General features: G+C 39.7%; 1 protein-coding gene, 1 long non-coding RNA gene and 1 other non-coding gene across 3 annotated transcripts in view; 1 reads left to right on the forward strand and 2 right to left on the reverse strand.

Moving 5' to 3' along the window:
- HAUS6 (HAUS augmin like complex subunit 6) overlaps positions 1 to 17435 on the forward strand; it is a 58927-nt gene that overhangs the window by 17655 nt on the left and 23837 nt on the right. Inside the window, exons 5-12 of the mRNA XM_032300109.1 lie at positions 628 to 775; positions 3319 to 3384; positions 3684 to 3732; positions 5531 to 5701; positions 8475 to 8668; positions 11046 to 11171; position 11244; positions 12528 to 12630. Coding sequence (XP_032156000.1) covers positions 628 to 775; positions 3319 to 3384; positions 3684 to 3732; positions 5531 to 5701; positions 8475 to 8668; positions 11046 to 11171; position 11244; positions 12528 to 12630 — 858 coding nt within the window. The remainder of the gene's footprint in view (positions 1 to 627; positions 776 to 3318; positions 3385 to 3683; positions 3733 to 5530; positions 5702 to 8474; positions 8669 to 11045; positions 11172 to 11243; positions 11245 to 12527; positions 12631 to 17435) is intronic.
- Positions 4781 to 17435, reverse strand: part of LOC116566121 — a 21539-nt gene continuing 8884 nt past the window's right edge. The window contains exons 2-3 of the long non-coding RNA XR_004275743.1: positions 11390 to 11395; positions 4781 to 4796 (exon numbers count right to left, since the gene is read on the reverse strand). This is a non-coding gene — a long non-coding RNA (uncharacterized LOC116566121). The remainder of the gene's footprint in view (positions 4797 to 11389; positions 11396 to 17435) is intronic.
- LOC116566184 lies at positions 15199 to 15301 on the reverse strand. Its single transcript, XR_004275783.1, has one exon. It is a non-coding gene; the product is annotated as a U6 spliceosomal RNA (small nuclear RNA).

Below are 17435 nucleotides of genomic sequence, written 5' to 3' on the forward strand. Positions count from 1 at the left end.
AAAACTACAAAAAATTAGCTGGGCATGGTGGTGCGTGCCTGTAATCCCAGCTACTCAGGAGGCTGAGGCAGGAGAATTGCCTGAACCCAGGAGGCGGAGGTTGCGGTGAGCCGAGATCGCGCCATTGCACTCCAGCCTGGGTAACATGAGTGAAACTCCGTCTCAAAAAAAAAAAAAAAAAGAACTAGATGGACATGGTGGCATGTGCTTGTAGTCAGTCCCAGCTACTTGGGAGGCCAAGGTGAGAGGATCGCTTGAACTCAGAAGGTTGAAGCTGCAGTGAGCTATGCTTGTGCCACTGCACTCCAGCCTCGGCAAGAGAGCAAGACACTGTCTCAAGAAAACAACCCAGAAATCAAAGCAAAACATTAGTTGTATTGTTATATGTTAGTAGTATACTGGCTTTTGGGGAGTTGTTAGTTACATGATGTTGGTTTCTTAATATTAAAGTTCAACATTTTTGGTATTTATTAGCTTGTAAGTCTGTTTTCCTTTTCTTTTTTAAAAAAGTTAATCAAATTTAGTGGGAGATTGTATACCAACTTGAGTGATACTAATGTTAAATTCTGATAACCTGCTACTATCAGATCAGCCTGTTTTCTATAATCTTATTTGTGTTCCATGTAGATTCTTCTCATCGTTTTGCAGAGACATTTAACTTAAAACCACAGGACTTGCACAAATGCATTGCAAGATGCCATTTAGCACGTAGCAGATTTTTAGAAATTTTACAAAGAGAAGATTGTGTTACCCAAAAATATCAGGAAAATGCACAGTAAGTAGTACCTTGATAGTTACATAATAATTTCTTTCTTTTGAACAAATGTCACCAATATAACTTCAGTAGAAATAATGTATGCCTACCTCAAAACCCTGGCAATTATCTTTGCATTTTAAAGTCAGATAACTTTTTTTTTTTTTTGAGATGGACTTTCGCTTTTGCTGCGCAGGCTGGAATGCAGTGTCATGATCTAGGGTCACCACTACTTCCACCTCCCAGGTTCAAGTGATTCTTCTGCCTCAACCTCCTCAGTAGCTGGGATTACAAGCATGTGCCACCATAGCCCACTAATTTTGTATTTTTAGTAGAGATGGGGTTTCACCACGTTGGTCAGGCTGGTCTCGAACTCCTGACCTCAGGTGATCTGCCCATCTTGGCCTCCCAAAGTGTTGGGATATTACAGGCGTGAGCCACGGTGTGTGGTCTTTTTTTTTTTTTTTTTTTTTTTTTATAAGTGAGTGAGCTTATTTGTTTTTCTGTCATTTTTTTTTTTTTTCTATCTGACACCGGGTCTGGCTCTGTCACTCAGGCTCCCAGGCTAGAATGCAATGGCGTGATGTCGGCTCACCACAACCTCTGCTTCCTAAGCTTAAGCCATCCTCCCACCTCAGCCTCCAGAGTAGCTGAGATTACAGGCGCAGGCCCCCACGCCCAGCTAATTTTGTATTTTTAGTAGAGATGAGATTTCACCATGTTGTCCAAGCTTATCTCAAACTTCTGAGCTCAAGCAGTCTACCTGTCTCAGCTTCCCAAAGTGCTGGGATCACAGGCATGGGCCACTGTGCCTGGGCATAGTCAGATAACTTCGGCATAAAATATTTTAAAACTTCAGGCATACTATAAATATAAGTTTCGAGAAAAGGAAAAGATCACTTTGGTTTATTTATTTGTTTTGAGATGGAGTCTTGCTCTGTTACTCAGGCTTGAGCGCAGTGGTGCGATCTTAGTTCACTGCGACCTCCATGTTCTGGGTTCAAAGGATTCTCCTGCCTCAGCCTCCCGAGTAGCTGGGTTTACAGGCACCTGCTACCATGTCCGGCTTTTTTTTTTTCGATTTATAGTAGCAGTAGGGTTTTGCCATGTTGGCCATGCTGGTCTTGAACTCCTGACCTCAAGTGATCCACCTGCCTTGGCTTCCCAAAGTGCTGCGATTACATGCATGAGCCATTTGTGCCTGACCAACTTTAGTTTTAAAGTTAATTTTTCATATGTGCTTTGTAAAATAGGGAAATATATTTTAAAGTTGTAATTGTAGTGTTTATTTTATTATGTATCCTTTTTGTCTTGATATTTTATTTTGTAAATTTTTCCATATTGCCATAGTATATTACTTTTTTTTTTTTTTTTTTTGAGACAGAGTCTCATTCTGTTGCCCAGGTTGGAGTGCAGTGCCGTGATCTCAGCTCACTGCAACCTCCACCTCCTGGGTTCAAGTGATTTTCCTGCCTCAGCCTCCTGAGTAGCTGGGATTACAGGCACCTGTCACCTTGCCTAGCTAATTTTTGTATTTTTAGTAGAGAAGGGATTTTGCCATGTTGGCCAGGCTAGTCTCAAACTCCTGACCTCAGGTGATCCGCTTGTATTGGCCTCCCATAGTGTGGGATTATAGGCATGAGCCTGGCCAGTGTATTACTTTTAATATCTATTAGTCTGATCAATGGATATTTCATTAAGTAGATATTCTTTCGGGTAGGTAGTCCATAATTTTTTTTAACCACTTAATCTATTTTATATTTAGGTTCATCTATTTAGCATATCTTTTTTTCTTGGAGTTTCTTCTAAGTGTCATATTGTTCAAATATTGGTATTACAGAATTAAACAAGACCGACAAGGCATTACTCTCAAAGTATAAGTTGTATGTAATTTTTTTTTAATTTAAAAATTCTTTTTAGAGACAGGGTCTTACCCTGTTGCTCAGCTAGACTAGAGTGCAGTGGCACGATCATGGCTTACTGCAGCCTTGATCTCCTGGGCTCAAGTGATCTTCTCACCTTAGCTTTTGAGTAGCTGGGAGTACAGGCCTGTGCTACCACACCCAGCTAGTTTTTAAATTTTTTTGTAGAGACAGTGTCTTGCTTTGTTGCCAGGCTAGTCTCAAACTCCTGGCCTGTAGCAATTTTCCTGCCCCAACCTCCCAAAATACAGGGATAGGGTAACTTTGTAGAATACTTTGTTGTCTATTACTAAAGCTATAGAATCCTTTGAAATTAATTGAAATGTTGTCTGACTGTATTAGATAATATTTAAATTTATCCCCGGGGTATGTGAGATGAGGATAAGAGAGAGTCCTTCTTACTAACCCCCATCATTCTAATTAGAGAAGATACACTAACCTATGAGTCCTAGGTGCATCTCAGTAGGAGCCTGTATGCTGGATCACTTGTATGATAGTTAAAGAGAGTCTAGAGTCCTTTAGCTTACTGGTGGCTGTACCCAGAGGCCTTGAGCAAAGATAAGCAAAGGGAAAATAGAGAAGTGGGCTATACTAATTAATTGTAATGATATTATAGTTGTCATTTTTTGTGTTTTCTTGCAGATTATCAGTTAAGCATGTACGAAACTTGAGATCTGAATGTGTAGGACTGGAAAACCAAATAAAAAAGTAAGTGGCTTTTAGAGCTAGAAGTTGCCTTAGATACTAACTTAGCTCTTGCATTTTACAGGTGAGGAAACAGAGTCCCACAAACATTAATTAAAATAATATATCAATAGTCAGATGATGATAGGATAAAACATAGTTATGACTTCTAGTCCAGTTCTTCTAATAAATTATTATTGGTTTCAGATTAAATTTTATTGTTGGAGTAGTTGTTGGTGGGTGGGTTGCAGACCAATTAGCTCTTTGGATATTAAATTACCAAGTGATTTTTTTCATATGACTAATTGTTTAATTTTTATTAGAATGGAACTCTATGATGACCACAGTAATATAGAAGAAAAAATTCAAAAGGTGAGACAACTTTTGAAAGGAGACATTTAATCTTTTTAAATTCTGTGATATGCAGTGTTTGCTGAATCTGTTGGACTCTTATAGCCAGGTCTGGGGGTGCTTGCCTGTAGTCCCAGCTACTTGGGTGGCTGAGGCATGAGAGTCACTTGAACCTGGGAGGCAGAGGTTGCAGTGAGCTGAGATTGTGTCAGTGCACTCCAGCCTGGGTGACAGAGCAAGACCCTATTTCAAAAAAAATGGAAAAGAAAAAAAGTGAACTAATTAGAGATATTTAATATTGTATTTGTATCATGCAGGGAAGAATATGTGTATAATTACCATATTTCTCCACCTCCCTCCCTCTTTTGTAAATTCGATTGAAGCATAACATATATCCAAAAAATCTGTAAATCATAAGTGTATAGCTTGACAAATTTTTACAAAGTGAACACGCTCATGCAACCAATATTGTTTAAGGAATAGAATGTTATCAGCACCCTAGAATCCTTGAGCTGTTTCCTCCCATGGGGAAACACTGTCCACCTGTTACACTAAAGATTAGTTTTGCCTGTTTTTGAACTTTATATAAATGGGACTATATAGAATATATTCTTTTGTGTCTGACTTTGACTCAACATTGTTTATGATATTTATCCATGCTGTTGTTTGTAATTGTAGTGTTTATTCTCATTGCTGTGTAGTGTTCTATTTTATGAATATAGCACCGATGTGCCCTTTTTATTCTAGGTGGACCTTTGGGTTGTTTCTGCTTTTTGATTATTACAAATAGACATTCTATGAACATATATATATATATATATATATTTTTTTTTTTTTTTGCAAGGATCCTGGGCTTAAGGGATCCTCCTGCCTCAGTCTTTTGAGTAGCTGGTATTCTAGGTATGCGCCTCTGTGCCTGCCTAAATGTTCTTGTACATAAATTTTAATGAATATAGGTTAGTGTATGCCTAAGATTTTTTGCTTTTAATGAGGCATAATTTTTCACACTTTAACTTTCCTCAAACTGAGTACTTAAAATTGAGATGTAGTAGTTTTTTTCTCTTGAAAATTTTTAAAAATTATTTCTCCCTGAATGATTGGCATTAGATTGATTACATGTCACATGTAGAAAATGCTAATTGTGGCTGGGTGTGGTGGCTCATGCCTGTAATCCCAGCACTTTCGGAGGCTGAGGCAGGCGGATCACCTGTGGTGGGGAGTTTAAGACCAGCCTGACCAACAGGAGAAACCCAGTCTCTACTAAAAATACAAAATTAGCTGCGTGTGGTGGCGCATGCCTGTAACCCCAGCTACTTGGGAGGCTGAGGCCGGAGAATCGCTTTAACCTGGGGAGTCGGAGGTTGTGGTGAGCTGAGATCACGCCATCGCACTCCAGTCTGGGCAACAAGAGCGAAACTCTGTCTCAAAAAAAAAAAGAAAAAGAAAAAAAGAAAATCTGAATTGTCTCTTGCTATAAAGTTTCTTAGATTTGGAGCTGGGTGCGATGGTGCGTGCCTGTAGTCCCAGCTACTTGGGAGGCTGGAAGGTTGCTTGAGCCTAGGAGTTTGATTCCGGCCTGGGCAACATAGCAACACCCCATCTCTAAAAGAAAAAAAAAAATTCTTAGATTTGTTTGAAAATTATAGTGAGCTCGATTTTCCTGATATGTTTTTTAAAAACTATTAAAATATAATTATTTAATTTTCTTACTAGAAATCAATCTAGGACATTTGTTACTAAGAGTTAACATATATTTACAGTTTTAAAATATATGTATAGATTATGTGTGGACTTTAATATTTTGTTTCTGTTTGCAAAGGTTCGGTCTTTGTGGTCTTCAGTGAATGAAACACTCATGTTTTTGGAAAAAGAGAGAGAAATTGTTAGTTCGGTTCTTAGTCTTGTTAACCAATATGCTTTAGATGGAACTAATGTTGCTATTAATATTCCAAGGCTCTTACTTGACAAAATTGAGAAACAAATGTTTCAGGTAAGCATTTGATAGTAAGGAAGCTTTTGAGAAAACTCCTGCCCTGTTATTATATATTTTCTTGCAATGTTCTGCTTTCAGAATTTATTTCTGTAAGCATATTTAGTAAAACTTCCATAAAGAGAGATACTGTTCAAGATGTGTATATTTATATGTATTGACTTTTATTAATTGCCCCATACCTGTACAGCACTGCATCATACAGTGTAGAGAGTATGAGGTTTCCTAGTAGGAATATGATAATTGCCAAATGTCGTTTTAAAAAGTCTCCATCCCCTGGCTTGTTTTATCTTGATGCTGTTAAGTGTTGCTTGTAAAGTCTTCTTCCTTTAGCTTTGTGACCTCAGTGTCTCTGCTTTTCTGTAGTCTTTCAGACTGTTGCTGTTGTTTACTCTAGTTTCTTTTTTTCTTTTTTTTTTTTGAGACAGAGTCACTCTGTTGCCCAGGCTGGAGTATAGTGGCATGATCTTGGCTCACTGTAACCTCTCCCTCCTTGGTTCAAGTCATTCTCCTGCCTAAGCCTTCCAAGTAGCTGGGATTACAGGTGTGTGCCACCATGCCTGGCTAATTTTTGTATTTTAAGTAGAGACGGGATTTCACTGTGTTAGCCAGGCAGGTCTCGAACTCCTGACCTCGAGTGATCCACCCACCTTGGCCCCCCAAAGTGCTGGGATTACAGGTGTGAATCACTGCACCCGGCTTGGTTTCTTTTTTTCTATGTAACTTTTTTTTTTTTTTTTTTGAGACAGAGTTTCGCTCTTGTTACCCAGGCTGGAGTGCAATGGCGCGATCTCGGCTCACCGCAACCTCCGCCTCCTGGGTTCAGGCAATTCTCCTGCCTCAGCCTCCTGAGTAGCTGGGATTACAGGCATGTGCCACCATGCCCAGCTAATTTTTTGTATTTTTAGTAGAGACGGGGTTTCACCATGTTGACCAGGATGGTCTCGATCTGTTGACCTCGTGATCCACCCGCCTCGGCCTCCCAAAGTGCTGGGATTACAGGCTTGAGCCACCGCGCCCGGCTCTATGTAACTTTTAAATAATGTTCTCCATGGTTCTTTTAATGCCCTCTTATTCTTTCCCTCATTATAAGTTTATTTGATTTTTCTTAACAGTTTCATGACTTCAACAGTCTCTCCTCATCAATCCAAACTCTATCCAATTATTTCCACTTGCTTATGGAACATTATCTGGATATCTTACCTTTTTGTTTTCTTAGAAAACACAGTTCATCAAGCATCTACTATATGCTGGGTAGATGCAAAGATAAAATATTGTTGTGACTCTCTGAAGAGTAATAGTAATTATATGTTACAGTAGAGGGAAAGTAGGAAGTGATGAGGTCTTCAGAGAAAATTACTACCTAACATGGTGGTTTCCTAAGATGGACAGTAAAAAATAAAAAGAAAATTTTTTTTTTTTTTTGCGACAGAGTCTTGCTCTGTCACCCAGGCTGGGGTGTAGTGTGAGATCTCAGCTTACTGAAATCTCCACCTCCCAGGTTCAAGTGATTCTCCTGCCTCAGCCTCCCAAGTAGCTGGGATTATAGGCATGCAGTGCCATGCCTGGCCCATTTTTGTATTTTTAGTAGAGACAGCGTTTCACCATGTTGGCCAGGCTGGTTTCGAACTCCTGACCTCAAATGATCCTCATGCCTCAGCCTCCCAATGTGCTGGGATTATGTGAACCACTGCGCCTGGCCCATAATTTTTGTGTGAAATCTATGATTTAAAAAATATTGGAAATTAGTTGGGCATAGTGGCTCACGGCCAACACTTAGGAAGGCTGAGGTGGTCAGATCACTTGAGGTCTGGAGTTTGAGACCAGCTTGGCCAACATGGTGAAACCCCTTCTCTACTAAAATACAAAAATTAGTCAGACTTGGTGGTGTATGTCTATAGTCCCAGCTACTTGGGAGGCTGAGGTGGGAGGATCACTTGAATGCTGGAGTTGGAGGTTGCAGTGAGCCAAGATCGAGCCACTGCACCCAGCCTGAATGACAGAATGGGACTCTGTCCCAAAAAGAAAAAAATTGGCAACTAATTTAAATAATTTTAAAATACAGAACTGTGCAAGCCAAAGAAACACGTTTAAATACAGACACAGCTTTTAGGGGTTGTTGAGTTGTAACTTCTGTTAAAATAGGAATTTATGATCTTTTCACCAAACCTGTCCTTTCTGCTCAATCTTTATTTTTCTTTCCATCTGTTAACATTTCTTTCTTTCCTGTTTTTTTTTTTTTTTAGATGGAGTTTCGCTCTTTGTTGCCCAGGCTGGAGTGCAGTGGTGCCATCTCAGCTCACTGCAGCCTCCACCTCCCAGGTTCAAGCAATTCTTCTGTCTCAGCTTCCTGAGTAGCTGGGATTATAGGCACTGGCCACCATGCCCGCTTAATTTGTGTATTTTTAGTAGAGACCAAATTTCACCATGTTGGCCAGGCTGGTCTCGAACTCCTGACCTCAGGTGATCCACCCCCCTCGGCCTCCAAAAGTGCTGGGCTTATAGGTGTGAGCCACTGCGCCTGGCTAACATTTCTTTTATTCTAGTTTTCAACCTTTTACATAATATAAAAATGTAGCAAGGCCTGTTAGTTCTTTCACAGTAGTTTTCATTGGACCAAAATTATTTAAGTCATTTTATGTTTGGGGGTATTTGATTTTTTTTCTCTCTTTTTTAAGGTAAACTTTAATCGTAAAAAGCCTAAATGTATTTATGTAATAGTTTATTATTGTATCAACTTATAGTTCACTACTTTTTTCTCCTGATTTTTTAGTTGCACATAGGAAATGTTTATGAGGCTGGAAAATTAAACCTCTTAACAGTTATTCAATTATTGAATGAAGTCTTGAAAATAATGAAATACGAAAGTTGTCAGTCTGACCAAGCAGGATTGACAGTAGACCTTCACTACCTTGAAAAAGAGACCAAATTTCAGAAGGAAAGATTATCAGATCTGAAGCATATGAGGTACACTAGAAAGATCTGCTGTTTTACTGTGGGAGGAGTAGGGTGGTTTTCTCAGCAAATACTTGTATAACTTTAGTAGCTCTTCAGCTTTGGCATATAAGCATGAGAATTCTACTAGTACTCAAAAACCTTATTTAATCAACTCTTGGAGATACACATGAAGCAGAAAGGAAAAGCAAAATTAATGGAATAAATGATTTGCTCCAAATGATAATTTTTTTATGAAATAATTTTAGATTTTCTGTAGTTTCCTTTTGTTGGGTCTAATCATTAAACGAGGCTTTAGAAAAGTTTTTTTTCTTTTGAGGTGAAGTCTTGCTCTGTAGCCCAGGCTGGAGTGCAGTGGCACAGTCCTGGCTCACTGCAACCTCCGCCTCCTGGATCCCGGTTCAAGTAGTTTTCCTGCCTCAACCTCCTGAGTAGCTTGGATTGCAGGCATGTGTCACCATGCCCAGGTAATTTTTGTGTTTGCAGTAGAGAAAGGGTTTCACCATGTTGGCCAGGCTGGTCTTGAACTCCTGACCTCGTGATCCACCTGCCTCGGCCTCCCAAAGTGCTGCGATTACAGGCGTGAGCCACCGTGCCTGGCTGAAAAATTTTTTAATTGAGCAGAAAGAATAGAAAATAGGGGCTGCTTCTATGAATGGTTAGACAGTGGGAGTGACAAAGAGTGGGAATGGAAGTCCTACCCTACTCAAGTTTAGAGCTAGGAAAAAATTCTATTTTAAAAATAATGGAGTGGCCAGGTGTCGTGGCTCACGCCTCTAATTCCAGCACTTTGGGAGGCCAAGGCCGGTGATCACCTCATGTCGAGAGATCAAGACCCGTCTGGCCAATATGGTAAAACCTCATCTCTACTAAAAATACAAAAATTAACAAGGCATGGTGGTGGGTGCCTGTAATCCCAGCTACTCAGGAGGCTGAGGCAAGAGAATTGCCTGAACCCAGGAAGCAGAGGTTGCAGTGAGCCGAGATCATGCCACTGCATGCCAGCCTGGGTGAGTGACAGAGCGAGACTCTGTCTCAAAAATAAATGAATAAATAAATAAATGGAATATTATATTACTGCTTTTTTGTGTTTTTATTTTTTATTTTTATTTTTTGTAGAGACAGGGTTTCACCATCATGGCCAGGCTGGTCTTGAACTCCTGATCCACCCACCTCGGCCTCCCAAAGTGCTGGGATTATAGGCATGAGCCACTGCACCCTGTCTTTTAAAAATTTTTCGTTTTAATTTTAATTTAATTTTTTATTTGTTTTTTTTTTTTTTTTTTTTGAAACGGAGTCTCATTCTGTCACCCAGGCTGGAGTGCACCGGCACGATCTCGGCTCACTGCAACCTCTGTCTTCCGGATTCAAATGATTCTCCTGCCTCAGCCTTCCAAATAGCTGGGACTATAGGCGCATGCCAGCACACCCGGCTAATTGTTTTTGTATTTTTAGTAGAGACGAGGTTTCACCATATTGGTCACCATATTGAACTCCTGACTTTGTGATCTGCCCACCTTGGCTTCCCAAAGTGCTGGATTACAGACATGAGCCACTGTGCCCGGCCTATATTTTACTTTTTTTGAGGTAGAGTTTTACTCTTGTTTCCCAGGCTGGAGTGTATGGAGTGCAATGGTGCAATCTCGGCTCACTGCAGCCTCCACCTCCTGGGTTCAAGCGATTCTCTCCGCCTCAGCCTTCTGAGTAGCTGGAATTACAGGCACCCACCACCAGGCCTAGCTAATTCTTATATTTTTAGTAGACACTAGGTTTCACTAGGTTGGCCAGGCTGATCTTGAACTCCTAACCTCAGGGGATCTGCCCACCTTGGCCTCCCAAAGTACTGGGATTACAGATGTGAGACACTGCTTCCGGCCTGCTCTCTGGTCTTAAAAAGAGAAAGTAGCTGCACTCTGTGGCTCACCCCTGTAATCCTAGCATTTTGGGAGATCAAGGCAGGTGGATCTCGAGGTCAGGAGTTCAAGTCCAGCCTGGCCAACATGGTGAAACCCCATTTCTACTAAAGATACAAAATATCCAGGTGTGGTGGCAGCACATGCCTGTAATCCCAGCTACTCTGGAGGCTGAGGCAGCAGAATTGCTTGAACTTGGGAGGCGGAGCTTGCTGTGAGCCAAGATCACACCATTGCACTCCAGCTTGGGTGACAGGGTGAGACTTCGTCTCAAAAAACAAAAAACAAAAAATGAGAGAAAGGTATTTTAGGTTCTGAATATCACCTGTGAGAGTTTAATATGTATGTGGTATATTGATTGAACTTGCAGCAGTTCTCTTTCCTTTCACTTCTCTACAGCTATTGTTATTAAATTTTACTCAATGCTTTCTTTGTATCTTCATATTTTGAATAAAGTTTTTTTTTTTCTATTATAGGTATAGAATAAAAGATGATCTCACAACTGTAAGATATTCTGTTGTTGAAAAGCAGGGAGAATGGCATAAAAAGTGGAAAGAATTTCTTGGTTTGTCTCCTTTCAGTCTAATTAAAAGTTGGACTCCGTCAAGTAATATTTATTTGCCCCTCCCGCTGGCCCACCTTTTTTTTTTTTTTTTTTTTTTTTTTGGAGACAGTGTCTTGCTCTGTTGCCCAGGCTGGAGCAGAGTAATCTATCATAGTTGGCTGGAGTACAGTGGCATGATCATAGCTGGCTGGAATATAGTGGCATGATTATAACTTGTTGTAACCTTGAACTTCTGGGCTCAAGCAATCCTCCTACCTCAACCTTTCGAGTACCTGGCACTATAGGTGTACACCACCAAGCCTGGCTAAGTTTTTCTTTAATTTTGTAGACAAGGTCTCCCTGTATTGCCAAGGCTGGTCTTAAACTCCTGGGCTCAAGTGATCTTCCTGCCTTGGCCTCCCCAACGTGGTGGGATTACAGGCATGAGCCACTGCACTCAGCCAGTTTGTCTTTGGGAGAATAGTTTGATATATGGTAATTTGTGAATTTATTGTGTTACAGATGACCTAGAAATGTTGTATGTATGTCATCTTTGCATTTGCATCTAAAGTTCACGTGTATTCTATAATTTTCCTTTCTTTCTTTTTGCTTGGGCTAGAGTGCAATGGTGTGATCTCAGCTCACTGCAGCTGCCTGGGTTCAAGCGGTTCTTTTGTCTCAGCCTCCTGGGTAGATGGGATTACAGGCATGTGCTACCATGCCTGGCTAATTTTGTATTTTTAGTAGAGATGGGGTTTTACCATGTTGGCCAGGCTGGTCTTGAATGCTTGACTTCAGGTAATCCACCCACATCTGCCTCCCAAAGTGCTGGGATTACAGGCGTGAGCCGTTATGCCCAGTCAGAAAACAGGACTCCTCTTCATGTGAGGTACTATGACATTTGAGAAGTTCAGGGACTAAGTAATCTCCCCTGCTCCTAATACTCTGCTTTAAAAATACTTTACAGGGCTGGGTGTGGTGGCTCACACATGTAATCTCTGTTTTGGGAAGCTGAGGCAGGAGGATCATTTGAGGCCAGGAATTGGAGACCAGCCTGGACAACATAGTGAGACCCCAACCCTACCAAAAAAAAAACCCCCAAAACTGGGTGTTATGGTGTATCCCTGTAGGCCTAGCTACTCGAGAGGCTGAGGTGGGAGGATTGCTTAAGCTCAGGAGATTGAGGCTGCAGTGAGCTATGATAATGCCACTGCACTTTAGCCTGGATGAGGGAGTAAGAACCTGTCTCTGAGAAAAATAAATAAATAAATAAACAAATAAATAAAGTTATCTGATGTATGCTTGGTAATTGTCTGTCTTAGGGAGAAATGATTATAGATTTATAGATTAACTCAGCGTTGTTATTGTAGTTAGCAAATATGTTTACTTCAAAATTGTGAATTTCTGTTTTAAGTCTGTAGATCTTTTACCACCAATGTCTCCCCTTTCATTTGATCCTGCTTCAGAAGAAGTGTATGCAAAGAGTATTCTTTGTCAGTATCCTGCTTCACTTCCAGGTTGGTTATTTATCTTTTTCTCTTTTAAACTTCCTTCTTGTCATTCTTTCCCATTATGATAATATTTATGTTCTTTGTCTTTTTTTCTCCATTTTTTTATTGTGGTGAAATGCATGTAATATAAAATTCACTATTTCAGTTATTGCAAAGTGTATAACTCAGCGGCATTTAGTATATTTACAGTGCTGTTTAGTCATTATCACTATCTGATTCCAGAACTTTTTCTTTTTCTTTTTTTTTTTTGAGACAGGGTCTCACTCTTGCCCAAGCTGGAGTACAGGGGCACAATCACAGCTCACTGTAGCCTTCACCACCCCAGGCTCAGGTGATCCTTACCGCTCAGCCTCTCATGTAGCTGGGAGTGTAGGTGTGTGCCACCACACCCAACTAATTTGTGTGTGTGTGTGTTTTTTTTTTTTTTTTTTTTTTTTGTAGAGATGGGATTTTGCAGTGTTGCCCAGGCTGGTCTCGAACTCCTGGGCTCAAATGATTGACCTGTCTCAGCCTCCCATAGTGCTGGGATTATAGGCATGAGCCACTGAGCCCAGCCCCCAGATTATTTTCATCATCTCAAAGAAAACCCCCTAACCCATTAAACAGTGAGTTTCATTTTCCCTCTAGTCCCTGGCAGCCAGTAATGTACTTGTTTTTTTTTCTTTTTTGAGATGGAGTCTTGCTCTGTCGCCCAGGCTGGAGTACAGTGGCACAATCTCGGCTTACTGCAACCTCTGCCTTGGGTTCAAGCAATTCTCTTGCCTCAGCCTCCCGAGTAGCTGGGATTACAGGCATATGCCACTAAACCAGGTTAATTTTTTTTGTATTTTTAGTAGAGACAGGGTTTCACTATGTTGCCCAGGCTGGTCTTGAGCTCCTGACCTCAAATGATCTGCCTGCTTCAGCCTCCCAAAATGCTGGGGTTACAGGTGTGAGCCACCATGCCTGGCTGAGTAAAATACTTATCTCTGGATTTGCCTGTTCTGGATATTTCATATAAATGAAGTCATACAATACGAGGCCTTTTGTTTCTGGCTTCTTTCACTTACACTGTTTTTAATTTTGCACAATGTTTTCTCAAACTGATTTCAAGCAATCTTCTTTTCTTGGCCTTCCAAAGTACTGGGATTACAGGCATGAGGCACCACATGTACAGTATTTTCAAGTTTTATACATCTTGTAGCATGTATCATCTTTCAATTTTTAAAAATCATATTTGTTCAGATATAATTCACATATAATTCACCTATTGAAAATGTATAATTTTCTTGGTGTTTGCTAAATTCACAAATAATGTGCAACCATCATCACAATTGTAAACATTTTCATCACCTTGAAAAGAAAGCTCTTACCCTTTAGTTATCACCCCAAATCCCTCTTCGCTTCTCCAGTTCAAAGCAATTATAAAGATATTTTCTGTCTCTAGAGCCCCCTGTGTGGATTTTCATATGGATGGAATCATATAACATATAGACTTTGTGACTGGCTTCTTTCACTTAGCATAATGTTTTCGAAGTTCATCTAAGTTGTGGCACATATCAGTCAGTATTGCATTCCTTTTTATGAATACACGCCATTGTGTGCCTCTACCACATTTCGTTTATCCGTTCATCTGTTGATGAACATTTGGGTGGTTTTCACCTCTTGGCTGTTATGAGTAATGCTGCTATAAATATCTGTACAGGTTTTTTGTAGAAGCTCACAATTTTTTTAACATGAAAGAATAGCACAATAATTAACCCGAATATCTATCCCCGTTTCAACAATTAACATTGACCATATTTGCTTTATGTGTGTTTGTATGTGTGTATATGCTAAACCAAATAAGTTCTAGATAGTGACACTTCACTCAAAATGTTTCAGCATACATTTTCATAAAAATGAGTACATTTTCCTAAATAACTACCACACTATTATCATACCTAAAATAATTTTCACAATATTTAATATTCATTTTGCTCAGTTGCATAGTACTTGTGTACAAGACATTTTAATTAGATTCAGTAAATGGATAGATAATTGAAGGAATGAATGAATGAAAAACAAATTATATAGCTAAATTGGAGGAGGTAATAGTTGGAGGCTATAGTTCAGTCAGGCGAAAGGTCATGACAGCAGTTAGCACAGGACTTAATCACTGGGATAGATAATTGGTTTGAGAGTCAGGTATATTTGGGGAGTACACTGGTTGGAAAAAAATGTAGACCAGAGAGCAAGGCTCAGTTTAGGTACAACCAGAAGAGACAACATAGAAAAAAGTCTGCATGGGGCTGGGCATAGTGACTTACACCTATAATTCCAGCACTTTGGGAAGCTGAGGCTGGAAGATTGCTTAAGCCCAGGAGTTCGAGACCAGCCTGGACAACATAGTGAGACCTACTTTCTACAAAAAATAAAAAATTAGCCAGGCATGGTGGTGTGTGCCTCTAGTCCTAGCTTTTCAGGAGGCTGAGGTGGGAGGATCGTTTGAGCCCAGGAGTTCAAGGCTGCAGGGAGCTATGACTGCTCCAGTGCACAACACTCCTGCCTGGGCAAGAGTGAGACCCTATCTCTCTTTCTCTTAAATTTTAACTTAAAAATTTTTTTTAAATTAAAAATTAGTATTATCCATGATCAGGGGCCATGCTAATCTTCTCTGTATTGTTCCAATTTTAGTATATGTACAGCTGAAGTGAGCACAAGAGATTCTGTTTTTTAAAAAAATAAAGAAAAGGCTGCATGGTTTGATAAACGAGGAAGAGCTTCAGATAGAGCATTCTGGTTCCATGGTAGCTTTAGACAGTCCTTAATTATGATAGAATTCTTCTGAAAGGTCTTCGTTTTGTTTTTATCTTTTTTGATCTTATTTTTGAATTATTATTTCTCTCTCTCTGTCTTTTTTCAGATCCACTAGTCAACAGAGCTCTTGGCATTGTGTTTTTTATGTTTTGTTTCAGCTGGGAAAGGGCTTTTGCACTCTTGTCCAGCTTCGTTTACCACTTTGAATCCATGAAATTCTTATGTCCATTTGGAGGTTTCTTTACTTACTTTTATACTGAGGGAAAATGTGTCTGTTTAGGAAGTCCAGTTAGAAGTTATACTCTTGGGAGTCCTTTTTTCTTTCCTAGTATAGAACCTTGATCTGAGCTGGGGTACTTAAACATTATTTTATATTTTTTGTGGTAAAACAACCTTTTCCGCCTTCCTGTACCTTACATACTGCATCGAAATTTACTTTAAAAATGTTTTTAAGGCCGGGCGTGGTAACTCATGCCTGTAATCCCAGCCCTTTGGGAGGCTGAGGCGGGTGGATCACTTGAGGTCAGGAGTTCGAAATCAGCCTATCCAGCATGGCAAAACCCTGTCTCTACTAAAAATACAAAATTAGCCAGGCATAGTGGTGCATGCCTGTAATCCCAGCTACTTGGGAGGCTGAGGCAGGAGAATCGCTTGAACCTGGGAGGCGGAGGTTGTAGTGAGCCAAGATCGTGCCACTGCACTCCAGCCTGGGCAACAAGAGCAAAACTCCATCTCAAAAAAAAAAAAAAAAAAAGGAAAAGATTAAAAATGTTTTTAAAAATTGTATTTTAGCATATTGAAAAGTACAGAGAATAATATACATACTTGTTTATTAAACACCACTTTTTGGCAAAGTTTTGCAATCTTCACTTTAGATTTTTAAAAAATGTACATATGTAGTTAATCCTTGGATATCCACCTTTCTTCAACTTCCTTACTGATTTCACTATTCTGAATATAATCTTTGTTCTGATTATGTTTATAAAATAATTTTATTACATATATAGGCTTATAGACTATACATAACATTTTTTCTTTCTCTTTTTTAAAATTTATAAATGAAATTTTTCTTACAAATTCCAAAAGGTCCTGTGTTAATGTTTGTATTTTTCAAACCAGGATCCAAGGAAGGTTAGTTCATTACATGTGATTGTTTATTCTCTTAGTAACTTTTACTCTAGAATAATGCCTCTCCTTTTTTTGAATGACATTGATAGAAATTGTTCTTACTGTTTACTTTGTTTAAATTGACCAACATGATTAATGACTTTTTTGGTCTATTCTTTTGTTTTTCTCCTTTTGAGAAGTGTATCTCAAAGCATATGCTTAATTCTTGGACTCTGAATAGTAAAATTCTCAGTCTTTCTGTGAAAATATCTTCATTTTCACTCATTTTTGAATGATAGTTTGGTTGGATATAGAATTCTAGGTTGACACTTATTTCTCTTTTGGACTTTGATGATATGATCTCATTGTTTTTTGTTGTTTCTGAGGCTGTCTGCTGTTGGTCTAATTGTCATTCATTTGTACTTAGATGTAATGGTGTGATCTCAGTTCACTACAACCTTTGCCTCTCCGGTTCAAGCAATTCTGCCTGAGCTAACTGTGTAGCTGGGATTCCAGGCATGCGCCACCACACCTTGCAAATTTTTGTATTTTTAATAGAGACGGGGCTTCACCACCTTGACCAGGCTGGTCTTGAACTGCTGACCTCAAGTGATCTGCCTGCCTTGGCCTTTCAAAGTGCTGGGATTACAGGCATAAACCACTGTGCCTGGCCTATTCATAATTTTTTTTTTTTTTTTTTTGAGAGGGAGTTTTTGCTATTGTTGCCCAGGCTGGAGTGCAAGAGCACAGTCTCCGCTCACTGCAACCTCTGCCTCCTGGATTCAAATGCTTCCCCTACGTCAGGCTTCCAAGTAGCTGGGATTACAGGTGTGTTACACCATGCCTGGCCAATTTATATATTTTTAGTAAAGATGGAGTTTTACCATGTTGGCAAGGCTGGTCTCAAACTCCTGACCTCATGTGAT

Source organism: Sapajus apella, unplaced genomic scaffold (genome assembly GCF_009761245.1).
Source record: "Sapajus apella isolate SASKATOON/1434 unplaced genomic scaffold, GSC_monkey_1.0 scaffold42, whole genome shotgun sequence".
Taxonomy (NCBI): Eukaryota; Metazoa; Chordata; class Mammalia; order Primates; family Cebidae; genus Sapajus; species Sapajus apella.